The sequence below is a fragment of the Hemicordylus capensis genome, chromosome 2 (assembly GCF_027244095.1).
Source record: "Hemicordylus capensis ecotype Gifberg chromosome 2, rHemCap1.1.pri, whole genome shotgun sequence".
Taxonomy (NCBI): Eukaryota; Metazoa; Chordata; class Lepidosauria; order Squamata; family Cordylidae; genus Hemicordylus; species Hemicordylus capensis.
In genome coordinates this window covers 194,878,530-194,906,353 of record NC_069658.1, presented here as the reverse complement: position 1 = coordinate 194,906,353, position 27,824 = coordinate 194,878,530, and the positions used below count along the sequence as shown (strand labels likewise).

Genomic DNA, 27,824 nt, shown 5'->3' with positions numbered 1-27,824 from the left:
CTTCCAAACGTAACAGGTTTTCATGTGAGTGGATAAGAAAACAAGAAAAGTCGGCTCTCTTGTCGCCTTCTGGCACTACGTAACTAGTACGAGGGAAGGAGCCTGAGGGGCTGCTGCGAAGAATGGGTGGTGTTCTGCGAAGGGAAGTGTGTGTGTGTGTGTGTGTGTGGCCTGCTGTCACTCCAGAGGTTGTCTTTTTCGAGGCCGACAAAGTCGCGTCCACCTACGCAACTCGTTAGCCTCCCTCTGACAAGACAATGCAAAGGTTAGCTCTCTCTGATAGGCTAAACAGCGACGTTCTTGATCCCCGGGAGGCTCGAGCCAGTGGAGGGGGCGGGCCTAATCACGTCGCGAGGCTTGGCTTCCTCATTCACACTGGAGAGTTTGTAACTCAAATCCGTCGTTGTGTTCAGAGGCGTTACCTCACAGAGCTCAACACGGCGATGGCGACCCTCTGATAGGCCACACACACACATCACTCAGCGCGACCGTTGCTGAGTCTGACACTTCTGCTCCGTCTCCCATAGAGCGGTTTACGATTGGCTAGTGTCCCTGTCATTCGGACCAAGGGGAGGGTTTCGCGCGGGGCATCGCGGTCTCCGATAGGCTCTGGGCGGACCCGCGGCGCGAAGGGTCGGTTTACCATGGGGGTTGGTTGAAGGAATGGAGGAACGGACGGTCATGGCGGGAGGGATGAAAGCGGCCTCGGGGTGGCGTCAGTGCAGTGGCCTCCTTCTGGCCTCCGCGGTTCTCATGGGGCTGCTAGGCGGCTCAGGTAGGTCGGTCGGTCGCAAGCGCCGTGGTAAGGGAGAGCGGGGCGGTGGAGCTGCCAACGTTTGCCGAGGGTCCTGCTCTTGTGCAGTTCCGCGTGCGGACATGCAGTAGAGCATCCATGTTTCAAAAGGGCTTTTGCTGCTTCAAGCAATTTATCCTGTTTTAAGCAGTTCTTAGATCTGCTGCTGTTCTTAAAGTGTATTTGTTTATCATAGTTATATAGCGCCGGCCAGATATGTGTGTCTCTAGGCGGTGTACACAATTTGAAACACTACAAATATAAAACAGAGTAAAAGCAATTAAAACAATGTCACAGAATAAAAAGTTAAAACAATTTAGTGGGATAAAAACAAACAGTTTAAGATTTTGGTTAAAAGCCTGTGAAAACAGGTGTTTCTTGAGGGTCTTTCTAAAAGCAGTCAGAGATGGAGATGTTCTTATTTTGACAGGGAGCATCTTCCAAATCCGCAGAGAAGGCCTGGTCCCCAGTCGCCACCAAATGAGCTGGTGGCAACTGTAACCAGACTTCTCCAGATAATCTTAATAGGCAACTGGGTTCATGACCAAGAAGGCACTTTCTTAAGTACCCTGGACCCAAGCCATTTAGGGCTTTATAGGTAACTAGTATTTTTAAGCCTGTTAAAATAACGGGTGCTAGTTGGGTTCATGAAACCGGGGGGGGGGGGTACTGTTGGCAGCAGCAGCAGAGCCCCGCCAGAGGGAGGCGGCGGTGGCCGCTGCTGCGAAGAAGCCCCTTAAGGGCTGCCCCTGGAGGAGGAGGAGTGAGGAGGAGAAGCGGGGCAGGCGCACGTAGGGCCACTTCCCCGGGGACGGCGGCGATGGCCAGGCGCCCAGAGCAGCAGCAGCAACCACGGCTCGCCCTGCTGAGCTGCTGCCTGCGCCTCCCTCCCTGGGCTGGGCGTGAGGAGGAGCTGCAGCTGCTGCCAGGGGCGGGCGGGTGGAGGTCTTCTCCGGGAGCCGCCGGTCCCCGCTTCTGCCTGCCGGCGCTCGGCAGGCTGCCAGCGGTTCTTCCCGGGGGGGGGGGGGGCGACAGTGCCATCCTGGGAACCACTCGAGGGCCGGCTGCTGCCGAGCAGGAGGAGGAGGCGGCGGCGGCTCCGCGCAAGACCCCCCCTGCCTGTCCAGCTGCCGCTCCCCTGTAGCCGCCCCCCGCGCCAACATGGCTTTGCAGCCTCCAGCCAGCCGAACCACCCAAGGGACAGTCGCTGCCCCTGTTCTTTTCGGCGGGTGGGCCAGACCCGCTGCCGCCGCCTCTCCTATCCCTGCAGCCAGGCTGGACCCGCCGCCTCTGGCCTTTCCGTGGCCGGGTGAACAACCGGCCAACAACCTCCCCGGTCCCCGCTTCTCCTCCTCCCGGATCGGGAGCCAACATGGCCACCTGGTGCCTGCGGCTGTTTCTCCCTCGGCCATTCTGGGCATGCGCTCTGCGCATGCCCAAAACGGCCGAGGGAGACACGGGCGCAGACATGGGCACACACCGAGGGATCTTATTATAGAGGATAGCCATTAGATTTATAGGTAATAATCTAATATTTAGAGTTTTATTCTGTTTTTTAACCTGTGTTCCCAAAGTGGGTTGCAATACAGTGTTGGTAGAAAGGAATACAAACATTAAAACTTCTACTGTAAAACTGGCTAGCTGTAGGGAGAATGACAGCAGATTGGCACAGCAGCTTTTGTGATTGTTCCCTGAGGCTCTGTAACTTGTAATTGTTTGGTATTGCTTTGGTTTCCAGTAACATTTTAATTTGCAGGCTGCTTTGATTTGAGATATTATAAATGGTGGTCTTGTGTATCTCCATGTTTTGACAAGTTTCCTACTGACTATTTCTACACACCAAAGTTGCTCTTCTCTTTCCCTTCCACCTCTTATCAAAAAATGTTTTTAATGCCGAGGGAAATTGTCTCTTGCTGTATAAACACTGCTTGAGAAGGAAGTCACTTGGGAGAGGGTGAGGATTCCTGTACTTTGATTGGAGGTGTATCTCAGTGCATGTTCCCACTACTGCCATGGCTCCAATGTAATACAAACCCAGAAATTTTAGGTGGAGAATGTTGGGTACCCACCTCTTCCTGACATTTGTAACCAACATGTGAAGTTCGGCAGAGAATGTTAGGCAGAGGTGAATACCCAACATTGTCCACCTAGTGTTCCTGGTTTGCATGACACAGAAGCAGTGGCAGTAGCAGAAGCATACACTTTCTGAGATCTGGCTGTTCTTCCATAGTTACTTGCTGCCATTTTGTGTGAAGTCACCCAGTGTGCCTTAGAGTAGTGAGGGGCCATGCCTGCATGTTACAGAACATGCTAGTCTTGATCCTCATCTTGTACAAATTAGCCTGGTTATCTCAGTTTACATGGAACAAGTCTGATACAGTACACATAGATGAAGATCTTGCCAATTTCTCTAACATAGTCTTTCCCCCCCGGCTCTTTTTTTGAACCCTGAAGACGGACAGGTGATTTCACTTGCAGATCATCGCAGTGTGAGAGCTAATACCTCTCAGCAGTTTTGCTACACAAACAAAGTGATCCCCAAATGGCATGACATATGGACCAGAATTCAGGTAAGCATTAGAGTCCTCTGTTTCTGGCAAGCATAAAGTGAACCCTAGCTGAACTTTCTGTACACACTGAAGGCATCACATTTAAAGAAAAATTATCCTAATCCCTGTAAGCCTCTGCTGAGTAGTCTCACATGGCTTTTGTCAAAAGCCTCATTGTCTTATGTTGCCCTGCATTATTTTTACTTAGTGTGTGGTAGAAGCAAGATAAGCAGGGTTGTGGGAGAAATTGGTCCTGCAGTCAGTTTCTCATATTATGTTTCTCAGTTAGTTTCTCAGACTTGGTACCAGTGTTCTCTCTAAGGTGTGTGCGTGTGCTCACATGTTTTTGGTGTCTGCTCCATTAATTTTAGATCTCGCTCAGGTTAAATCAGGAAGGCCCCACACTGAATGCACATGCGCATACACTGCTTTGTACTGCCGCCCAAAACAAAACTCATTCTGCACAAAGATGGAAAAAATTGAGAGAATGTTGATGAAATGCTCTGCTGTCTTAGAGTCCAGTCCGACATGTAATTGTAGTATCTTCCACGTATTCTTCCTGTTCCACTAGATTAATGCTTTACTGAACTGTACAGACATTTAGGGAAAGCCTTGATTTTAAAGAGAGTTCTCTGATATAGAATGGCATTCTATGGGAGAAGGTCTTGGGGTGGGGGGAATAACTGTCATTTCCTTCACTGCAGCACATGGAATGAAAATTAGCAACAGTTACAGACAGGACTATCCCTTGTTGCCATAGTTATGCCACAGCATGACACAGCTACTGATCTCTTCCAGTCACTTAAGATTTACTCATTTAGGATATGCTGCCCCATTTAGGATATACTCAGTGGCAGCAGTAGCTGGCAGATGTTGAGGCTTTTCCTTGGGTATTAATGCTACTTGGCACTTTATGAACACTACCTTAATCAAGTAACATCCCCACTCTCAATTAATTGAATGTTGGTGGAGTTTTGGTGTGGGAGTGTGTGGTTGCCTTTTCTTTTAATTGTAGAAGAAGGTTGACACTGCACTGCAGTCTCTGAAGGAGAGAAATAAGAAGTAGGGATGTGCATGGAACCAGGTGGAATTGGCTCAAATCCCTGGGGGCGGGGTCACACTTTAAGGGCAGGGGAGGGTGCACTTATCCCTCCCTCCCCCCGCCCCTCCCCCCGCCGGTGCTCTGTTATTCGAGGCTCTTTTGGGGCGGCAGCATACCTCCCTGCCACCCCGCCCCCTCTTTGCCTGGAAGTACCTGGTGCACATGTACGCGATGGGCATGCATACGTGCAATGTGTTGAATAACGGAATGCTGGCGGGGGGGAAGCGGAGGGAGGAGTAAGTGCCCCTGCCCTTAAAGTGTGACCCCCCCCCGAACTGGCCAAACAGCCGATTGTTCAAACTGGTCTGGAGGCCCTTAAAAGGGCCTCCAAATGGATTTGTGCACATCCCTAATAAGAACCTTTTTTTTCAATGGCTGGGCATTTAAAACGAAGCAGGTAAATAGTGAAGAACATACAGTGTCACAGGCTCCATCCAGTACATGCACATTATGCCAGGACAACCAAAAGTTCTCTCTTGCTCTGGCATGGATTGCAGTTGGCCATCGGGGAAAAGTGATTTCTCCCACAACAGCACAAGTAAGGGCAGTGTCTTGATGGTTCAGTGATCACTGTTGTGCTGTCTCCCCGTAAAACAAGGTGTCTGGAAGGGCCCTAGTCTGTTGAATGACTAGAACTCTCACACACCTCTTGAGAACTTGTTCTTTTGCCTAATCATTTGTACAATGAAATTAAACATTAGAGCAGTTGCTCTCTACTACCCTAATTTTTCATCCTTTCCCCTCTCATCTTTCAAGTGACTGCTTGAGCCCTCATTTTAGTATAATCAAGAATATTAATAATGTCCTCCTCCAGACATCTAAGCCACCTAATGGTGCAGTGGGGAAATGACTTGACTAGTAAGCCAGAGGTTCAACATAGGAAGCTGCCATATACTGAGTCAGACCAACATTGGTCTATCTAGCTCAGTATTGTCTTCACAGACTGCAAGCGGCTTCTCCAAGGTTGCAGGCAGGAATCTCTCTCAGCCCTATCTTGGAGATGCTGCCAGGGAGGGAACTGGAACCTTCTGCTCTTCCCAGAGCGGCTCCATCCCCTGAGGGGAAGATCTTGCAGTGCTCACATCAAGTCTCCCTTTCATATGCAACCAGGGCAGACCCTCCTTAGCTAAGGGGACAAGTCATGCTTGCTACCACAAGACCAGCTCTCCTCTCCCGGTTGCTGGTTCGAATCCCCGCTAGTATGTTTCTCAAACTATGGGAAACACCTATATTGGGCAGCAGCAATATAGGAAGATGCTGAAAGGCATCATCTCATACTGTGCGGGAGATGGCAATGGTAAACCCCTCCTACCAAAGACAACCACAGGGCTCTGTGGTCGCCAGGGGTCAACACAGACTCAACAGCACACTTTACTTTACCAGACATCTCCCCCACCCCGTCAGCCAAAACAAGATATATCCAGCTTCTTCAGATTTGATTGTAGGGGCTCTTTCCTAACGTCCTCTTATCATCTTCAATGCTTTCCTCTGTGTCTCTTGGCCACTTATCTTTTAAAGGTAATGCTCTTTAAATGTACCTAAATTTTATGCTGGTTTATCCAGATAACCTTTGTGTGCTGATATTCTGCCATGTTTGCATTAAATGTTGGAATCTCCTTTGCCTCTCCTGGGCCCCCAACCCCTGCAGATCCGAGTAAGCAGTGCCAAGATGATTCGGATCATCCAGGTTGAAAATGAGGAGAAATTGAAAGAACTGGAGGGGTTCAATGTATGGAACTATATCGGCTCCTTCTTCAAAGAGAAACTCAATAACACCTACATTAATATGGGACTGTACAGTAGTAAAACCTGCTTACAAGTGGAGCTCCTTGAACCAGACTCCAACTACACAATAGTTGTTACTCGAAGTATGTCGCTCTCATATCTTGAGAACTTGTGTTAAATGTTTTTTTGGTACTATTACATGCTCTAGGTTAAGCTGACTGCTGTGGGTGTCAGGTTTCTGGCTGGACGGAGATGTGAGAGCTGGGATATAAAGACACTGGCAGGGCAACTGAGAGATGGCTTGTGTGCTCCAGAACCTTTTGTTTATTACATATGGTGGCATAAGTAAGATGGCTACTATTATCCAGGGCAGCTTTGAGCAGCTTCACGATATCAGGATAAGCAAATAAATGCAGAGCCATTAAAGAATTGTGTGAGGGTCAAATTATAGATCTTGCAGTGAATTAACATTCAATCTGTTGAATTTCTCAAAGAGAAAAAAATGGCTTTATTTAGAAAGGATGTATCTTTCTGGTATTGGTGATCTCCTCTGGCTGGTGAAATGTGCCCAGTTCTATATTTTCTGTGAAACCCCATGTGTATTTAGAATTTTTTTCCCTATTCAAAATCTACATGTTATATTTCTCACCCTTATTCCCATTAAAATAGTATTTCCATATTGTCTAGTGTGGAAGTGCAACTAATGCATGATTCATGCTTTACCTTTTGTACTTTGAGTGCAGGAACCCATCCGTTGTGAATATGTGTGTTTGTTGATTCTGTATATATTGTAGAGGAACCTGGCCATTTTGCCACACAAGCATCATTTGCAACTGATGTGATTCTGTGTGTGTTTTGTCCCCAAAACAAGTGAAAGAGTGTGTGAATCCACTGTCCACAAGGATAGTTAGTTTTTACGCCATTTTGTTTCTTTTAGATACCTTAAATAGTTGTCCTGTTCTTGTAAACCATATTTTGTGACTCTGTTGATGCACAGAAACTTACTATTCTGTCCTTACAATTAATTCTGGATTGGCATGGGGAACATAGGGGGGTGTCCTGGATGACATCTACTTGGCTTGGAATGTGTGTGCTTGTATAATATAATGTACAGAACTTTTAAAAAAGCATGTGAACAGTCATCACAAGCTTTGTATGTCCCATTCAACACTGTTTCTGCATGAAGTCTCATGCTACATGAGTATGTGCTTTGACTGTTATTTTGAGATTGCCTAATCCAAAGGAAGATGCTTGATAAGGAACTCTTGGTTTTTTTGACAGCATTTGATCCCAAGCTCTTTCTGGTTACATTTCTGGGCCTTCTGCTGTTTTTCTGCAGTGACTTGATGAGCAGGTGAGCATTCCAGTGGGTAAGGGTGGTGGAAATGGGGATTAAGCACAAATGGATATCATCACATATGGAGTGATATGTAAACCATTGTTTGCTCAGCTCCTGATAGATCTTTCTTGTCTAAAGCAAGTGCAGTCATTGAGAAGGTTGTGATTTTTTATTTGCAATCAAAGACTAATATAGATTTTACACTTTTTGTAAACAAGAAATTTCAACTTGTGAACTGATATAATGGCTCTGATGTGTTGTTAGTGTAATTTAGACTTCATTTTGGAGTTCTGCCTTTCACAACATTGCCAATAAGACAGGCCTGTATACTAGGTTATTCTCATGATCAGCCCTAGGGCAGATCTAGGACAGCACTAGCTCGGATAGGGCTGGCTGTGAGAATTTCCGGGAGTGGGACTGATGCTGGCGCTCCTTCTCCAGGTAAAAGTGAGGTAGAAGAGTTTGTGTGTGCCCAAGCTTCCATAGAGCCAGGCGGAAGGAGTGGCCTGTCAGTGGGGAATCCCCCAATGCACTGCACTCCTTGCGCAGTGCATTGTGGGATCCCGGAGGATGCTGCCGGGTTCCTCCTGTCCTCCTCACCACTCTGTCAGTGCTCGCATGCAAGTCATGATGGCGCAGTGGGGCCAGGAGCAATAGGGATTGTGGGGTGCTGGGAGGTAAGTCCTTGCCTTCCTCCCCAGCCCTAGCATATGAACTAGGGGTGTGTGTGGACCATTTTCCGCTGTTTGGTCCAAATTTGGACTGAACCATGGGTCCATGAATGTTTCAGTCGAACTGGTTCAGCAGTTCAAGGGGCTATGTAAAGGAGATTCTGTGAAGATTCCCCTTTACAAGCAAAAGGGAATCCTTCACAAAAGGCTTTTAAAGGGTGGCCGGGGGGGCGGGCGGCGAGAGCTGAGGCACCTTTAAAAGTAAGTGATACGGTACTTACCGCTGGCGGCCATGGTACCACTCCTCAAAGCTGCCTGGGCCCAGTGCAGAGTAGAGATGCTCCCCCCAGCAGCCTGCACATGTGGCAATGCGGTTCTGGCACTGACCTGTCATCTGCACATGCAAGCGCAGATTCCACTTTGCACAGCCCTTTGAAGTGCTGAACCAGTCCACCACGGACTGGGCTCGATTTGGTCCAATTGTGGACTGGCCAGCCTTCCTTATTAAGCTTTACTCTCTTGAGTCCTGCAAGATTTCCTGATGTTTGTGTACTCTCAGGGAGTGCATCCAGTCACTTGGCAATTGGGCTGAGACTCCTCTGTCTCCAGCTACAGTGCATCCAGGCAGGGATATGTTGCTGCTGTGGGTGGTCTGGAAAATGCAGCCCTTTGCCCTGCTAAGCCATGCACATTTCATTCATTCATTCATTCGATTTATATACCACTTTACATTGAAATAATCTCAAAGTGGTTTACAATATAATTAAAACAATGCATAATTAAAATACAAAAGTACAGATATTATAAATATAAATATAATATCTCTATTTAAAATTTAAAAAACCATTAAAGAATAGTACATAAAACACAAAACAGCAGCAGTAAAAACAATACTTTCATTCAACAGCCTGGGTGAGTAGCCACATCTTTACTCTTTTCCTAAATACTGTCAAGGAGACTGATGAGTGGATGCCAGCTGGGAGAGCATTCCAAAGCCGGGGGGGGGGATGACTGCAAAGGCCCTGTTCCGTGTGCTCAACAACTGAGCCTCTCTCACCATTGGCATGTGGAGCAGAGCCCTCTCCAATTATCTTGTCAAGCGGGCAGAAACCCTTGGGAGCAGGCGATCCTTAAGATATCCAGGGCACAAACCATTAAGGGCTTTAAAGGTCAAAACTAGCACCTTTAGTTGGACCAGGAAACAATTTGGCAGCCAGTGCAGCTTTTTCAGAATGGGTATAATAATATTATTATTATTTATTTACATAGTCAGACAGGTGTTATTGACTGGTTTGTTTTATCCAGACATCGAGTCCTTCCCAAGGACCTGGGATGGCTGAATTTTATTGTCAATTGTTATAGATATCATCGCAGAATATAGGCTGTTCCCAGTAAAGTTGCTTTTTGTAATTGGCTGATGGTGATTTCTGTGGCCCCGATGGTGTTGAGGTGCTCTTCAGGGTCTTTTGGAACTGCACCCAGGGCGCTAATTACCACTGGGATGATGATGATGATGATGATGATTAATAATTCGATTTCTATACCGCCCTTCCAAAAATGGCTCAGGGCGGTTTACACAGAGGAATAATAAATAAATAAGATGGCTCCCTGTCCCCAAAGGGCTCACATTCTAAAAAAACCCACACAAGATAGACACCAGCAACAGTCACTGGAGGTACTGTGCTGGGAGTGGATAGGGCCAGTTACTCTCCCCCTGCTCAATAAAGAGAATCACCATGGTAAAAGGTGCCTCTTTGCCCAGTTAGCAGGGGATAATATGATCCCAATGGGCAGCTCCGGATACAATCCTAGTTGCTGCATTTTGCACTAGCTGCAGTTTCCAAATATTCTTCCAAGGGCAGCCCCACATAGAGCGTGTTACAGTAATCCAGCTGCGATGTGACTAGGGCATGGGTAACTGTGGCCAGATCTGCCTCCTTGAGAAAGGGATGCAGCTTAAATGCAAATTGAATTCCTCTGTCTTTTTGAGGGCATGGCTTTGTCACCCCCAGCAGCCAGGTTGCTGCTTGTTCTTCTTTCTTGCCACTGTGACTTGTTCCTTCCCTGGGTGGGATCTAGTTCCGTGTTATGCCAGTTACCTCTGGCAGTAGTACAGGAGTAACCTTCACCTCTGCACAATGGGGTCAGTTTGTCAGGAAAGGATATCAGTGGAAGCCACAAACCTGATGGGCTATGAAGGCCAACCAAAATGTTTGGGTTCCTAGAACCACTGCTTGGTACTTGGGTATTGTAGCTGCCTTTCCTAATTTTTACTCTGTATGCTCAATATCCTTTCCTGACAAACTTTGTGTGCATAGATGTTGTTCCTGCACAGTAACTCAGATAACAATTGTCTTTTGCAGAAGCACACTTTTCTTCTATTCGGCTGGAATAAGCATTGGCATGCTAAGTTCACTGCTCATAGTCATCTATGTAGTGTCCAGAGTGGTGCCCAAGGTGAGCAAAGCTCTGTTGTACTGGTAACACCGAGGGTTTTAGCAGGAGACCTCCTGAACGCTACAAGGCTTGAGGTGGCTCATTAGATGTGTTTAAAGACCATTAATTTCAAGTGCCTAGTTAGACCATTTAGCTCTTGATCATGGATACATGCAGGATGTGCTGCCTTTCCAGTCTGGGATGTAGGACACGGGTTTTCACTTAGCGTTGCTGCCAGCTTTGTTCCTTTCCAAATCCCTATCTCAATGTCCCAAAAGTTCTTGAACTGTGACAAGTTAACAAGAGAAAAGTGAGACAACAGCATATCTGTCTGTCTAATTTAGATACCATCTGATATGTGCCTCTAGGCAGTGCTTGCACTTCCTTTCTTCTGCCCTTGAAAACTACTTTCCTGATGTGGGTGGAAGCCACTGGTGCAGCATACCTTGAAAACTGGCATAGGCCATAGTGTTGGTCCCAAAAGAACCTTGAATAGCCAAAGATGGGTGAGAAGGGGGAAGTTATACAGTGGCGCACATGCCCTTGTGAACATGAAGGTGGCAGCAAACCCTGTTTTCAGGCCTCATCTGTAGCCTGAAGCAGTATAATCCAAAGGTATATCACCCTCTTTTGCAAGTTTATGATTAAGTAGACCATGGATGCATATGAGTACTTCATATCCATTTCTGAGAAGAGTCCCACCTGAAGTATCTGGCTGAACTTCAGCTTTTCATTCACCTCAGACCTTCCCCTGCTAGACAGAGAGAAGAGCCAGTTAGTTAATTGTGTGGATCCTGCTTACGGGTAACAGCCTAGCTGCAGTACATACCTGTTTTAGGGCAAGTTGGATTGTCTGCCCTGTTGAAATTGTTGAAATGGCTTGCTCCTAAGAAATAATTTGTTTGTCCTTTGCGTCCTAGAAAAGTCCTCTCTACCTCATGCTGGTGGGAGGCTGGTCTTTTTCTGTTTACCTCATTCAGCTGGTCTTCAGAAACCTGCAGGAGATCAGCAAATTGTACTGGGAATATCTGCTGGGTGAGTGTCTCTCTTTGCCTCCCCAGTGCCTTTTCAAAAGCATAAACCTCATGCCTTTTTGCATGTATCTGAGCAAATCTGTTTTGGAAATGCTAGGATTTGCTCCCTGTAGTCTCCATGCTTCAGTGCTTAGCTTCTGAAATTTGTCCTCTGCTTCCAGTTAGCTTAAGAGGACTGTGAGGTTATTGTTTACTTTTGTTAGAAAAAAGCATATATTGTCAGCTGCATGGTTATTAAAAAGTAGAACTTTTAGGCAGTATATAAATTTAACAATAAATAAATATATAAATATATTCAGGTTGTATTTGGAGTTGCTTGACCAAAAGCAGCCAGCAAATCTGGTACTCGATGTGACTTTTTGTGGTACCAGGTATTGGGTGTGGATGTTGAGGAGGAAGTCAAGGCGTCAACTGAGTTGATGAATATTATGCATGTCTTTAGCAACTTGGTGAAGGCTGCCAGTTGTACAGCCTTCATTGCTAGCTGTATCCAACACAGTCTTGGGATTGATTGTTCCCCCCACCCCTTCTTGATCCAGATATTAATACTTGTGTTAGAAAAAAGCATATATTGTGAGCAAAAGACATCTGTTCCTGCATCATGTTTAATAACACTTGTTTTAGTGCCTCTTGTAGAAAATGTAAAGTGTGATGCAGCCTTTCTAGATCAGCATTATGTCTGTTTTGAGACTTTCTGGTCTGGTATCTTCCTGGAGTGTGCTGTGTAAAAAGGCTTGGGGCCTTGCCTTCTCTGCACAGCACTTTTCAACATATTTTAGCCCTCTGACTGTTTGGAGTAGGCGTAATATATTCCAGATTAGCTTTTTATCCCTGGCTGAATAACTTTTTAGGGTGGTGCTTTTGTCATCAACCACATCCATTCACTACATGGAGATAGTTTAGATTCCAGGTGAAAACCATCCCTACAGAAGCCTTGTCTCTTCATATTGTTTCCTCTTTCTTGCAGGCTACCTGGTCCTTGTAGGGTGTCTCAGCTTTGCTGTGTGCTACAAATATGGCCCCCTGGAGAATGAGCGCAGCATCAACCTCCTTACTTGGGGTTTGCAGGCCCTCGGCTTGTTGCTGCTCTACTTGGGCATCCAGATACGACAGATCGCCATCGCCTTGATCATAATTGCAATCTGCACTAAAAACCTGGAGTACCCAGTCATGTGGGCCTATGCCATCTACAGGTGATGGATGGGAAGCATGGGCATTACTCATCCTAAGAGGCACAATCCAACAATAGCCTGTTAATAGATCAGTAGGAAAAATAGTTATGTGTGTATGTATATTTTAAAGGCAGTGAGATAGTTGGCACAGCTCTCTCTTAGAGAAAACATCTCATTTAAGATTTCTTATTCAGATGCCGATAGTCCTGTCTAAATCTGTAGCTTGTATAGATCATCTGGAAGGAAATACCTTTGCTTATAGAGACAGGAAAGATCTGGTGCCTTATTCAGCGTAGCAGAATAAGAACAAGGTGGGCTTGTTCTGGATATTGCAAGTGAAGAATATGGGCAAATGGATATCTTATTAATCTACCTTTGTGTTGAAAGAAACTATTAAGTCTGGATTTCATCTGTTGGCCAAAACTTACCACTAGATGGCACCCACAAAGGCTTTTCAAGAGCAATTTCCCTTTCAAGACCAGCATTTTCATTTTTAGGACTGACAGGCCTGAGTTCTGATCTATGCTGCCTCTTCTTTGAGGCGATCACATTTCTAGAGTAGCCTGTGGCATAGCATTTTGAGAGCCTTAATCCAAATACATCTCTAATATATCTGACAAACCTCTTTGAGGCAGGACATTTCTTATAATGGTGAGGTGAGAAAACCTTAATCAGGCCATCACCCTACTTTATTGCTATCAAATGATGTTGAACAGAGTCAGTGAGAGAAGTTGCTGGAAAGAGTCTGCATTAAGATGATCTGCTAAAACTGGTAGAACAGAATCTTGTCCAAGAAGGCCAGGTCTTGGCACTCAATAGCAGCTAGGAGCCCTTTGGCCCTGAGCTTATTTTGAATATAGGTCAACTGGGAGAGAATCAGTAACCAAGCACTGCCTTCTGAGCTACTCAGGAATTGTTGGAAGGAGCCAGACTTTGGTGTTCAGGCTTGCAGCTGCCGCTAATGCCATTGCTATCCTAGCAGGAAGGTGTACACAGCCACAAGCAAGCCCAGCCCACCACGCCTGCTAACTGAGGAGGAGTACCGAATACAGGGAGAAGTGGAGACGCGTCAAGCCTTGGAGGAGTTGCGGGAGTACTGCAGCAGCCCGGACTTCTCTGCTTGGAAAGCAGTCTCCCGCATCCAGTCTCCAAAGAGGTATTGCCCAGTTAAGACCAGCAGTTTCTACAGGTGCAGGGAGGGAGACCTTCCAGGCAAATACCCACATTGCCACCCAAACTGGGGGTAGAAGATCTGGGGAAGTAAGGGAAAGGAAGGTGGGATTCAGGACTAGAGCTGCTTTTCTCCTCTTCCAGCTTTCTAACAAGAAAAATCTACCAAGGCTTTGTGCCACATGCAGTGGGGGATTCCTTGGACTTGGACTTACAGTTGCCAAATGTTGCATTACTCTAGTGTCTAATGTTGCATTACTCTAGTGTGTTAGACTTTAAATAGTGGCCAGGGATTGGCTAGCTGCTGCCACATCCTCACTGCTCTCTTGTTTTCCTCCAGATTTGCTGACTTTGTGGAAGGTGCTTCACATCTCATCCCCAATGAGATTGCTGTCCACGAGCAGGAATATGGGCTAGGGGGCTCCTTTCTAGAAGATCAGCTCTTTGAAGAGGAGGATGAAGAGGATGGTGAAGAAAGAGATTACAGCTTTGTAGAGGAGCATGGCATGGGCATCTCACTGCCCCAGAACCATCTGAGTTTCCATGCTAGAAATGGCTAGTATTCATGTGAACGGATTGGCCTGTGATGGCCCCTGCTGTTGTGGGGAAATAGTTGCAGCTCTGCTGCCCTCTGTTACAATGAGCACACATATACAAAGCCTACTGTGTATGGCATATGCAAATCAAGGTGTGTACATTTGGCAGAATCTGGAAACGGGTTGGGGATGATGATGATGTGGCCGGCCATTAAAGCCCTGCCAGCCATTCCAGACAATGGACTGAACTGCACTTGGGATATTTATGAACTAACTACCTTGTGGCTTGCAAATCTGCTAGAATCCAGGTTTGCAAGTTGTGAACAAGGCTCAGAAACAAAGGAGGGAGTTGGAGGTTGAGACAGCCTGTTAAAAGCCTGCTGGGAATAGTGAGCACTCCAACTTCAATAAGGCAAGTGCTCCTGAGGACAGGCTTAAAAGCCCCAAGCCCTGCTTCTTCAAGGCACATGAACAAAAGACATCCTCCTTTCCAGTCTGATTTTCTGTGGTGCCCATGATGGTTTGGACATGCTATCAGCACCAATGTCCTGAACTTGTCATTGGCTATAGGAGCTGCTCCTTCACTTATTTTACAGTTTTCCTTGCTTTGTCAACTCCTACACTGATGATCAGCAATTGTCCTACACTGTGTATTTCAGTTCTGCTAGAAGTTTTCCTCCCTCCAAATAAGACAGCCACAGGGCTCCAGGTGGCTGCCTACTGCTTTCACTGTGTGTTTTGTTAATTTGTTGCCTTTCCAAGGAGTTGAGAGATGTGAGGCTGATGCTTGTTGCAGAGAAGGTGTGATGAGACTTCTGGCGATGGGCAAGTATTTGGATCTTTCTTAAATGTCTCTGCCATCTGCTAGGCAATAATTGCACAAATAAAATCATCTCTAATTATACACCATGGGAAGTAGACTGTTCCAACTTGAATGAGGACTGTTCCTCAGGTTTCTGTAGTGCAGCTTTGATTTATTTGCACCCTTCATGGATGCTTGAAGTTGCTGTTAGTGTAACCAAAGATGGTTAAACATTTATTGGTTCTGTGATGGGATTTATTTGTTGCTTTTACTTTCAAGAATTGATTCTCCTCTTCCTTGATCTTTTATGGTTTGTAGTTCTAGCACTCTGCTGTACTTCTAGCCACAGCGTACCCCTTCTTATTAAAACTCTGGTCTTATTGGTTGCATAAATCCTAAAATAGACCTGTCTTTGACCAAATTTTCCATATTCTGCTGCTGTTTGCTCTACATTGGGGATCTTTCCTGAAATCAGAATTACAGACTTACTGTAGCTATTTTGGGATTATTTAGGTGTATATCTAATTGCCATAGTGTTTGTGTTTTTTCAAAGTAGCAGCCTCTGCAGAGAAATACAGCAAAGGTCTACATTTTCAAAAGTATTTATTGAGATCATGGAATGAGATCTTCCAGGAGTGGGTGGTGTGGGGCCTTCTGAACTGCTTTCAGAGAGAACCCCCTTAAAATAGAGTTGCTAGCATATGTGAGAGAATTTGACAGATTGACTGTGCCTTACTGTTTTGCCTAGTCCAGAAGCAACTTGAGCAAACAAATGAAAAAGGGGGAAACATAGCTATCATGGTTTCATCTGTTTTGGCCACCTGCCACTTGAATGTCTGTACAAAATACTTGGAGTGTACTTCACAAACATAATTTACTGTGTGCAGTAGGATTTGGGGTATGGTCATAGCTTTTTCTCTCAATACTTTGGAGATGGTAAACATGCACAGGGTGAACTAGAAAATATAGAGTGCTTTGTCTTGTTTGTATACTTTATGTTGAGTAGAACTAAGCAATACAAGAAACATAGGGCTTCTGCTGAAAACTGTAGCCCCATGTCATAGTCCCTTTATCTTTATTCCATGACTTCTGGTACAACTTACTATGCTCTGATATCATTTTGCTGTATGTTTCCTTGCCAGCTGCAGCCAGTGATGTAGAGCAGGGGAGAAAAAATGCAAAGTATAATGATGTTAGGACACAGGGTAAGTTTTACGAAATGTTATGGAAGCCGGGTGTGGGGAAATGATGCAGACCTACCAGTTTTTAGTTCTGTTCCTTAAAGATGGTGTGATGTTTTGCTCTAATCACTATGCAAACCATTTTTGCAAAGTATCACTGTTGCCTCTTCCAAATCTTGTGACCAAAGCTCTGAGCTCTCTCATTCTGGTCAGCTAAAACTTATTTTGTTGGAAGCGCAAAATGCTGGATCTATGTAGTGTAACATACAATGTGGGATGTAAACCATGAGGGAACTGTAATGCCTCCCACTAGGTGGTCAAAATGTTTTCTTTTTAAATGTTTTCTTCTAATTTTTATTTCCTTTATAATATAGATCAGTATTAAAATGTATTTTTGGCACTGAATGTACTGAAATGCTATCTAAATACTTTCTCACGAGTTGTGAAGGTTGAGATTTTTAATAAAGTAATCTTTATTTTGTAGGAAATAAAGCTTCCTTTTGTGATGCCATGTGGGCAGGAGACAAACCTAACCCTTTTCTTTCAGTAGACATCTCTTGGCTTGTGAAAATCTCTGCTTTAGGTGTGTGTGTGGCGGGGGGGGGGGAGCCTCTGAAATGTTTTTAGAGTATCTGTCTGCCTGATGTGCTGTCATATAGCATCATCATTCGCAAGTGAGTTCCAAGATGGATTTTTCTTAAAGTGGGAAAGGACCAAAGTGTTGATTGAGACTGACTTCACAGCAAAGTATTGGATTCGAGGCAGTATTGTGAGATTTATACAGATCAACCCTGTGAATGGGGTTCCATTCTCTGTGGATAACGAGTCATTGGATGACAAGTCATTATGTCAATGGGACTTGGGATTTGGTTCCAGGGGTGGGACGGGGTGGTGGTGGTGGAGAGAAGGCTAAAAATGGCTAAAATCTTGATAAATTACAGAAAAAGTGCTCTAGTGTGCTATGTGGCTCCACAGATGTCAAGCAATGTCCCTCAAAAGGCCCAATTCTGCCATTATTTGATCCCCAAAAACATTTTTTTTAAAATTTAATTGAAAACTAGCCACAAAATGGCTCCTGTCCTCACAATAGCATATGCCCAGGTTGGGTGTCAGTTACCTGATCGTGGATGTCAAACCCATGGATAAGTAAGTTTTGCCTGTATATGCAAAGCATTAATTGGTGAACATAGTGTAAACCAAGCCCTAAGGTCAATCTTGGAGGCACTTCACTGCCACCTGGACAACAGGAGGTACCTTCGTTTCAAATACGCAGGCAGGCATTACCAATATGCGGCTCTACCCTTCGGCCTCTCTTCTGCCCCTCATGTTTTCACAAAGGTCCTGGCTTCACTAGTGGCCCACCTCCACCTGCAAGGGGTGAGAGTTTTTGCATATCTTGACGACCTACTTTTGCAGTCTTGCTCCCTACAGGAAGCCCAACGGGACCTCCAGAACACGTTATCAACTGTGGATCTCCACAGTTTCCTTGTAAACCACGAAAAAGGTCAACTGACTCCGTCCTGCCAACTGTGCCATCTAGGAGTAATAATAGACACGGAGGCGTCCACCCTGTCTCTGCACCCGGACCATCTACTCATCCTACAGTCTGAGGTCTGGACAATTCTATCGACCCCAACGACCCCACTCAGCACTCTAGCGAGACTCCTGGGCCTGATGGTGGCCACCCTAGACTCTGTACCATGGGCTTGCTTCCATTTACGCGATCTTCAATGGTTCTTACTACCATACCAGAGGGTGATAGCCAAAAAATCCAGGATCATGCTGAGCCTTCCAACTCAGACCAGGTCCTCGCTTCACTGGTGGTTGGCAACCAACAACCTCCATGGCAAACCCTTCCTAGACCCTCCCAGGATCATTCTATCCACCGATGCAAGCAACAGAGGTTGGGGGGCTCATTGCCAGACCGGCTCCACCCAGGGGCTCTGGTCCCCCCAAGAAAGAGCACACAGCATCAACTGGAGGGAACTTCAGGCCATCTGTCTAGCTCTTCTGGCCTTCCAGTTGTCCCTGCGCTCATCCCATGTGTAGGTAAAGATCGACAACATAGCGGCCAAAGTATATCTCAACAAGCGGGGGGACTCGGTCCCGTTCATTGCACCAAAAGGCGGTACTTCTATCCTGGGCAGAGGAGCACCTGACATCCATAATCGCCCACCACGTCAAGGGAGAACTGAATGTAGTAGCGGACTGGCTCAGTCACATGGATCTCTCCCCAGGGGAGTGGAGTCTACACCCCAGGCTCTTCAATCAAATCATGAAATGCATGGGAACACTGGTACTGGATCTCTTCACAGCCCCGTCCAACGCAAAACGGACCAGCTTCATATCCAGATTCCCCTGTCCAGGCGCAACAGCGGTTGATGCCATGTTAGTTCACTGGCTGGAGAGGCTCCTTTACGCCTTTCCTCTGACCCCCCCCCCCCCTCTTGGCAAGAGTCCTACGCAGAATCTGGCTCCTTCGAGCCGAAGTCATTCTCATAGCTCCATTCTGGCCCCGATGTCCCTGGTTTGCAGGTCTGCTTCACCTAGCGGTCTCTCCCCCATGGGAACTTCCTCCAGACCACGACCTGCTCTCGCAGGGACCACTCCTCCATCCCAACCCGGCCTGGTTTCGTCTGGCCACCTGGAAACTGAGTGGCGGATCCTCAGTAGGCAAGGCTTCTCTAGAGGCATACTGAACACTATGCTGGCATCCTGTAGGGTGTCAACGGAAAGGGTATACCAGTACACCTGGAGAATGTTCCTCCGTTGGATGGCTCGACACTCCATCCCACAGGGTTCCGCCTCGCTTCAAAACCTTTTCCGATTCCTTCAGGAAGGACTAGAAAAGGGCCTCCGGCCTAACACCCTAAAACGACAAGCATCGTCATTACCATTGATATCTGGCAGAGCCCCACAGATCTCTCAAGCTCACTCTCACCTCCGCCGCTTTTTAAGGGGCGCCTCCCTTCTGTCTCCACCAACAGTCCACAGATTTCCCACCTGAGACGTGCATGTAGTCCTCTGCGCTCTCCAATCACAACCATTTGAACCAATTCAGACCATTCCAATTTGGCTTCTGTCGTTCAAATTAGCCTTCCTTGTAGCAATTACCTCTGCCAGGAGGATATCCGAACTTCGAGCTTTATCTGTAAATAAGTCCTTCTGCATTTTTCTCGAAGACGCCATTTCCGATTCCCGACCCCGTCATCCGCCCAAAGGTCTCGTCTCCTTTTCATTTATCATAGGATGTCTTCCTACCTTCCTTTTGCCCCCAGCCTTCTCATCTTACCGAAAAGCGGTGGCACAAGTTGGATGTTCGTCGTTGCCTGAAGATCTACATCAAATGTTCAGCTTCATTTCAGAGTCTCAGACACTATGTTTGTGTCATTTCAGCCCTGGTCCATGGGCTCAGCTGTGTCATCCTCTACCATAGCAAGAGGGATAAAAGCATGCATCGCTATGGCATATGAAGCCCAACATCTCCAATCACCCATCTCTATCCTTGCTCACTTGACAAGGGCGGCAGCAACTTCAGCAGCTTTCTCCACAAACGCTTCAGTCGCTGAGATCTGCATGGCTGCCACCTGGGCCTCATCCTCGATGTTCACGAGGCACTACAAAATCGATGAATATGCATCCTCCCGAGCCTCCTTTGGAAGGCGGGTGCTGCAACAAGTCCGCCCGAGTTGGTCAGCTGTGGTATGTCCCATGGAGATGTCCCTGCCTTACAGCAACTGAGAAAGGAGCATTGGTTTCACTTACCGTGAAGGCTTCTTCTGGTTGCTGAAGCCAGGGACATCGCGGCCCACCCAGCTGTGGCGCTCTGACCTATTTATGACGAGGACTGGGGCTAGTAGTACTAGATGACCAGGATGCTGCTCAGTCCTCCTTCCTGTTTCTCATGGTTTCTTGCTATTTCATCTTCCTAGGGTGCATGCCTGCTTATACCCTCTCAGCCTGAAAGAATTGGGGAGGAGTTATTCCACTCAGGCTCGGGTAGGCATGTCTCTTTTCTTCATCCACTCAAATTCTGTCCTGCCTTGGAGCTCTTGAAAGGGATAACCCATGGAGATGTCCCTGGCTTCAACAACCAGAAGAAGTCTTCACAGTAAGTGAAACCAATGCTCCTTTTGTTGCCTCTTTAAAACTAAATGTGTGACCTTGCTCTAGTGTCTTGGTCATATTACCTGCCAAAAGTTAAGCAGCTTAATATTTGAAAATTATGTATTTGACTGGCTGATATCACAACCTCTTGTGTTCCTGATGGTGGTGGCTCCTGAGAGCATTGTGCCTTTATGCTCTTGTAAAGGGCCAACCTTGATGAAGAATGTGCATTTTGAACAGATGCAAGGGCTGGAGACATAGATGTACCTGGGAGGGTCTACAATGCATAGCAGTAACTGCATGCTTTGCAGTTTATGTCTCTGGTTCAGGCCCCATAATCTCCACATCAAGGAAATAAGGTAGCAGGACAAGGGAAGACCTCCATCTGAGGCCTTGGGGAACTAGGAGACATCATTTGACCAGTGGCCTGACTCAAGAACACAGCTTCATATAAAAGTTCCCACTCTTGAGCTATTTTGTGCTCTTTTAATAGGGAAGGCACACGACTAAATTGCTTGTCCCAATTAGATAATTGTGATTATCTGTGATAGTCTCTCTGCTTGGCACGAGTTTCCTTAAAAGCTGTACTTTAGAGTACTGGTGAGCCTAATAATTTGATCTAAGAGGAATTGGTCAAGCTAAATCTGATAAATTTGGCTTAAGGACAGCATAGGAATAATGGAGTCGAGTACTGAAGGACCATCTGTTTGTTTGTTTTTAAAAATCGAGGATGTTTATAGAAACCTGACAAGTATCTATGAATCAAGAAGATAAAGATGGGTCAGCAGCTGGCAGCCTTTTGGCCAATCTGCCCTTTTCTTGTCCCTCTCCTCCCTCAAACTTGGAAGCAAAATGACACAAGGCAGGTTTGTGTGTTTAATTTGTGGGGCACTAAGGAAAACTGCAACCAGAATTCAGCTCATTTGCCAAGACCAACTGATATGCAGAATCCTGGTAGGATAATGTGGCTTTCCTTGTTGCAGGATTGAAGCCTTTGCTATAAATTAAGTCTCTTGACAGCACTGAGGAGTATGTTAAGGATTTTCCGCATCAGAGGGACATGTAAGTAGGGCAAGTGAGAAAGGAGGAAGTAGTAGTGTGCTTGGCCTTGCAAGCAGCAAAGAGTATCCTGTGCAAGAACTGATCGGGCCGACTTTAATTCATAACTTCTGTAAAATGACAGGGCAACAAGTCTCAGAACAAGCTATTTCCCCTTTCATGTGCTGTTTTACAGGCTGGGCAAATCTCTCACTCCACAGTCATCTTCTTGAGTGCTTTTATAGCAAGGTAGTAAATGTCCTAGAGAGTGTACTGGTACTCTTCAGGTAACCTACTCAGGTGTGCAGATAGACACATGTTGCTGCAGTGATTACAGATCTGTACCTTAGACTGTCCTATCTTCAAAGGCTGTATTCTTTGCTTGTATAGTGCAGTATCATAGCTGGTACTCCATTCACTGGTTGGCAACTTGTATATGTCATGGGGGTAATGGTCTCCCAAACAGCTGAGGCACAGCACCAGGTCTCACATAGGCTCATGTCATCATTCTCTGGCTGCAGTGTAAGTAGGTGTTTGACTACAGGTGTCTGTACTGAAAACACAAGGGTACATTTTGTGCCCCACTTTACTGTTGTACATTCTGCTAGTAAGTAATAAGCATTAACTTCTAAATAGACGTATTGGCGGGAGGGGGGAGGAATGAGACTCAGGGTTTTCTCATTGTACATTGTATCAGAGATTGCATCTATATTGGAGAAATCCAAATGGAGGATATATTGTTCAGATACACTTTGAGATTGTAGAGAGACCAATGAGGGTTCACACTTACAGACACTGTATAGATTTGCAAGAGAACGGAGCATTGGTTCACTTACCGTGAAGGCTTATTCTGGTTGTTGTTGCCAGAGTAATCTCTATGGGTTATCTCCTCTCACTAGCTCTGAGACAGGACAGATCTGATTTGACAAAGGAAAAGACATGCCCACTCAGGGCTGAGGGGGATAACTCCGCCCCAGTTCTTTTGTGCCAAGTCACTTAAGTCAAGAAAAACCAGCCAACACGTAAACACATGAATAGTGAACTGCATTAATTGTAACTCATTCAAGAAAAAACATCAGTTATATCTCATTTAAGGACCTCAAATGCACTAAAAGCCTCACGAAAGTGCAAGGAGAACCCCATTCAGGAACAGGCAAGAAGCACCAAGACTGGGTGAGTCGATGTCCCTGGCAACCAGAAGAAGCCTTTACGGTAAGTGAACCAATGCTCCGTTCTCGGTTGCTGCTGCCAGGGACATCTCTATGGGACATACCACAGCTTGGCCAACCAGGGCGGAAGCGCTCTTGCCTATTCCTGGAAGGAAGGACCTGCTGTAGAACAGTCCTTCCAAAAGCAGCTTGGATTGTGGCATGAGGATCTATCTTGTAATGCCTGGTGAAGGTTGATAGGGCAGACCAGGTCGCTGCCCTGCAAATGTCTTGCACTGGCACACTGGAAGAAAAAGCTGCCGTGGTTGCTGCCCTTGTAGAATGCGCAGTGATATGGGAAGGTCTCATATGCTGGGCTTCATAAGCCATGGCAATACATGGCCGTATCCATTTAGCAATTGTCGCTGAAGTCACTGCCGATCCCATGGACCGTGGATGAAACGAGACAAACATCAGTTCCATAGTTCGAAAAGACGCTGACCTCTCCACATACTTTTTCAGGCATGTCTAACTTGTGCCATAATTTCTCCTTCATGTGAATCGGGTGAGGACAGAAGGAAGGCAGGAACATGTCTTGCGACTGGTAGAAGACTGTCACAACTTTAGGCTAAATAAATGGGTCTGGTATCAGCCTGATGGCATCCCTTTGAAATATGTAGAATGACTTGGTGATAGACAAAGCTCTCAATTATGAAATGTGTCTCGCCAAAGTTATAGCCACCAAGAAGGCCAGCTTAAAGAACAAAACCCTGATCAGGATAGTAGAGATGGGCTCAAACGGTGGATATTGGAGCGCCCTTAAAACCACGTGTAGCTCCCATGATAGGAATCTGTGCACGGTTGGGGGTGACGAGAGCAGCACCTCTCAAAAATCTCTTAAGGTGTGGATAGGTTTTCCAAGTGTCCTTAGACTTTTGGGAAATAAGTCCTATCAGTGAAGCTGCTTGGCATTTTAACGTATTTGGCTTCAAACCTTTCTCCAGGCCTACTTGAAGGAACTGTAAAAGTTGTTTTAACATGGCACTACCCCTGGGTATCGAATGGTGTGTTGACCACCACAGAAATGCCCTCCAGGTACATTGATATATACAGTTAGTGGAAGGTCTGCGTGATGCTAGTATGGTTCGAAGGACCCCCTCAGAATACCCAAACTGGCCCAGGACTCGCTGCTCGGTTTCCAGGCAGCAGGCCGTAACCAGCTTGGGTTGGGGTGATGCACTGGACCCTGCGAGAGAAGATCCCTGAGAATTGGTTGTTCCCACGGTGACTCTGTTGACAGATGCAGGAGCTCCGCAAACCAAGGCCTTCTGGGCCAGAATGGTGCTATGAGGCTGACGTTTGCACGAAGAAGATGTACCCTCCTCAAAACTCTGGCCAGCAACGGAGTTGGAGGATAGGCATATAAGAGCCCTCGTGCCCCAAGAGTGTATCCACAGTGGTTGCCGCTCTGCATGGTTACCTGGTCATAAAGTCGCCCAGCTTCATGTTTTCTGGAGCTGCGAACAGGTCGATTACGGGAGTCCCTATCCTCCTTGTAATCTGTTTGAATATCAGTGTATTTAGGGCCCGTTCTCCGGGACAAAGATCTTCCCTGCCCAGCCAGTCTGACACGAAGTTCAGTTCTCCTTTCACATGATGAGCTGTTATAGAGCTGATGTTGGTCTCCGCCCAGGAGAGGAGGAGAATCGCCTTCTGATGCAGAGACCTGGAACAAGTTCCCCCTTGCTGATTGATGTGGGCTTTCGCTGTAGTGTTGTCTGTTCTTATTAATACATTCGGGCAACACCTCCGAATGCTTTGTGCATGAGCAGGGTCTTGGAATTGGGAGGAAACTGTGGGGAGAAGGGATGTCTAATTCCATTCTGTATCCATGCTGAATGACCTCCAAACCCAATTGTCTGTTGTTGAAGTTTGTCAGGCGGCTGCCTAGTTTTGCTGTCTGCGAGTCATTGCTGAGGCTTTTGTTTTGCTTGCGTGGACTGCTGTCTGAAATTTCCAGTGCCTTTATATGAGAAGCATTGCCGATTCTAGGAGCCTCTGTGTTATCTGGTATCTCTGTCCTGGCCCCTAAAGGGCCGGAAACCCTGAAAGGGCTGAAACTGTTGGAAATTCCTTTTAAACGGAGTCCATTCTGGTTTTTGGACTACTGATGGCATGGTTTTACGTTTATCCTTTGATTAGACAACGGCATCATTTAATGCCTCTTCTCCAAAGAGCTTTGTAGAGTCATATGGCACTGCAGTGAGGTTATTTTTGGAGGTGTTGGACCCCCTGCCAATTTTTCAGCCACAGGTGCCGACACCCCAGGACTGATGCCACCGCTACCCAAGAAGAATACCTGATGGAGTCTGAAGTGGCATCCGCTATAAATGCCTGCACTTCCTGCAGTTTAACCAATTGTTGCCTCAGTTTGGCAGAGTCAGAGGGCGGCTCGTTTAAGAGGTCATCTATCCACAACAGAGAGGCACGAGCTACCATGGATGCCGCTGCTGCCATTCGGGTGGTGAGTGAGGAGTTATCATGGGCCCACTTAAAGGCCAACTGCACTTTCTTATAGGCATGGTCTTTTAAAGCAACCTCATCATCCCTTGGGACAAGGGAATTTGACACCAATTGTGCTACTGGGACATCTGTGCATGGAGTCTTTAGCAAGTCAGAAGCCTCCTGCTGAAATGAGTAGAATCAGTTAGAAATAGACATTGGTTTTCTGTTTTAAGCTGGGAGTAGCCACTCCTGTTTGACTACCTCAGCAAATAGGTCAGGTAAAGGTAACAGCATGTCCCTTGGTTTTGCCCTGGGGAAAACCAGATCCCCCTTCTCAGATGTACTAGGCTCAGAACTGATGTTTGTCTGAAGCCCTATGGTCTTAATGACCCTTGACATGAGGGAGTTGAAATCCTCTGCCACAAAAAGCCTCTGAGAAACAGAAGATGCTTCATTGTCCTTCCCTCCTGACCATTCCCCTTCTTCCCTGTCAGGGAGTGTGTCTGGATCTTACCCCAGGCCCTCAGTCCTGTTACTGTTGTCATCTAAATCAGAGTCTATACCTTGAGCCAGCACCCCAGCTCTTATTACAGGCCTGGGATTATTAGGTTTCGGGTCCCCCAAGTCATGCCCAGATATTTCAGAAGAATGAGGGGACGTTGGAGCACCCTTTTTGCTCTGAGACGCCTTTTTGCATTTGAGGTGTTTTGCTTAGCCTACCACCTTTTTAGGAGGCGGGCTAGCAGAGTTACTAGAGGGGAAGAAACAACTCTCAGGGGAAGAAACAGCCCTTTTTCTTTTTCTAGATTTCTTTGTCCTTTTTTAAGGGCCTGATCTGTTGAATTGTGTCTACAATAGCATTCCTGAACCAGGCCTGCCACTTGGGACCGCTTTAGGGAGAGTAAGACATGTACTTGGGGTGGGACACACTTGATCCTCCGCTGCCACCACAGAGTCACCTTTGGCCTTAGAAAGCCCCTGGGTCTCCTGTCACCTCCCTTAACGTTGTGTCTTTGCGAGAAGGCCCTGGTAGATGCCGGCCGCACTCCTCCTGCTGAGTCTTTTTCCTGCACCTCTGCAGCCACCATTTTCTGCCTGCTCTTTCCCTGCGTTGCCGCCATCACCCAGATCTCTGCCAATGTCGGGGGACGCCTCTAAAAACAGACCCGACGGGAGGAGTCGGTCGTTGCTGGCTGGAGGAATATGCGCCGGGCCGCCGATGAGCAAGTTTTGCAGCCCAAAGGCAGGAAACTCGGTGTAGCTCCACGAGTGTTCGGCATGGGTGGCTCTGAGGCAGCCATCACTCACACTGTTAAGTTTTGAAGCAGTACGGGCGGTTCCGCTGCGGCCATTACCACTACCTTGGATGGTACTCTATCAGGTGCAGGCACACCAAAAGGCTTGAATTTGCTTGGACCAAACTCCATTTGATGCGTTCCCCGGGCCTTGTGCTCCATGCAGTAGATGGGGGCGGGGGGTGGAGAGAAGGGGAAGAAAAGCTGACAGAGGGTTTTTTTAATATATAGGAGTGAGGAAGAAAAGAGATAAAGAAGGTGAATTGTAAGGTAAAAGTGATAACAGGTAGAGAGAATAGCGAGAGATGAAGGAATTTGCTGCCTGGAGCTGGCAAGTTCAGAAAGAACTAGAGCGGGGTTATCCCCCTCAGCCCCAAGGGGGCGTGTCTTTTCCTTTGTCGTATCAGATCTGTCCTGCCTCGGAGCTAGTGAGAGGGGATAACCCATTGATGACCCTGGCAACAGCAACTGAGAAAGGTATTTTGCAAACCACTGAGAGGGCAGGGAATCCATTGCTGCTGGAGGACAAGCAGTACATGTCATCTTAGCAATGGAAACTGCCACTCTTATCAGGGTGTACTTACTGTCCCAGCATTGTTACAGGACTATAGCTGTCTGAGGGCTATGTACTCTACTAAACATTGTGCCAAGCTTGCAAAACTCTAGGGAGGAGCAAAGCATATCTTGCTCTCATCCTGTCTCCCACATCTGAGATTTAACCAAGCATTGCTTGTATAAACTGTGGCTGAGGTTTGTAACATAGCCTAAGAGCTCATTCTTTAAACACAAAAACCTTGAGCTTGTAAAGAGGTTCTGTGCCCATGCCAAGCTTCTCAGCGTTCACAGAAAGATTGCTCAACTGTAGAACCCTGCCATAGCTTCCTAGAGGACAACCCAGCTCCGAGACTACATGTTGTTCTCATACAGGACTAGATGACCAAGTGTTCACTTGCTGAATGTGCCTGCCTCCCTCCATAAACGTGGACAAAGTAATCTGTGGCTATTTGAGGAGGGGAAGGAAGAGAAGCAGAATGGAAGACAATTCTCTACATCTCTCCTCCCCATCTACCCCAGGCAGAAAGGTGGCCCTGTTTCCCCCCCACACTTCCCTGGGCTGCAAGATGTGCGACATCCTGCGAGAGCCAGTATGGTGCATTGGTTAGAGCACTGGTCTAGAACCAGAGAAACCAGAGTCCAAATCTCCATTCAGCTATGAAATTC

The 27,824-nt window shown here is 46.7% G+C and overlaps 1 protein-coding gene across 3 annotated transcripts; it reads left to right on the top strand.

Moving 5' to 3' along the window:
* The first annotated feature begins 561 nt into the window (after nt 1–561).
* NEMP1 (nuclear envelope integral membrane protein 1) lies at nt 562–17,043 on the top strand. 3 transcript variants are annotated; one of them, XM_053301158.1, is made up of 9 exons: nt 562–775; nt 3,248–3,363; nt 6,093–6,312; nt 7,451–7,523; nt 10,543–10,636; nt 11,536–11,650; nt 12,617–12,842; nt 13,801–13,977; nt 14,332–17,043. In XM_053301158.1, exons 1-9 carry the CDS (start codon nt 664–666, stop codon nt 14,549–14,551), a joined length of 1,353 nt encoding a protein of 450 aa, XP_053157133.1. In that variant the 5' UTR covers nt 562–663; the 3' UTR covers nt 14,552–17,043. The 3 variants fall into 3 exon arrangements, with proteins under 3 accessions (XP_053157133.1, XP_053157134.1, XP_053157135.1); XM_053301159.1 differs by having other exon boundaries at nt 563–775; nt 13,804–13,977; XM_053301160.1 differs by lacking the exon at nt 3,248–3,363 and having other exon boundaries at nt 662–775.
* Nucleotides 17,044–27,824: the final 10,781 nt, after the last annotated feature.

Excerpts from the sequence above, each read along its gene's own strand:
- NEMP1 (XM_053301158.1), top strand. The coding sequence starts at position 664 with ATGGAGGAACGGACGGTCATGGCGGGAGGGATGAAAGCGGCCTCGGGG. Across the intron at positions 11,651-12,616 it reads GTACTGGGAATATCTGCTGG|GCTACCTGGTCCTTGTAGGG; the intron begins GTGAGTGTCTCT and ends TCTTTCTTGCAG. Across the intron at positions 13,978-14,331 it reads CGCATCCAGTCTCCAAAGAG|ATTTGCTGACTTTGTGGAAG; the intron begins GTATTGCCCAGT and ends GTTTTCCTCCAG.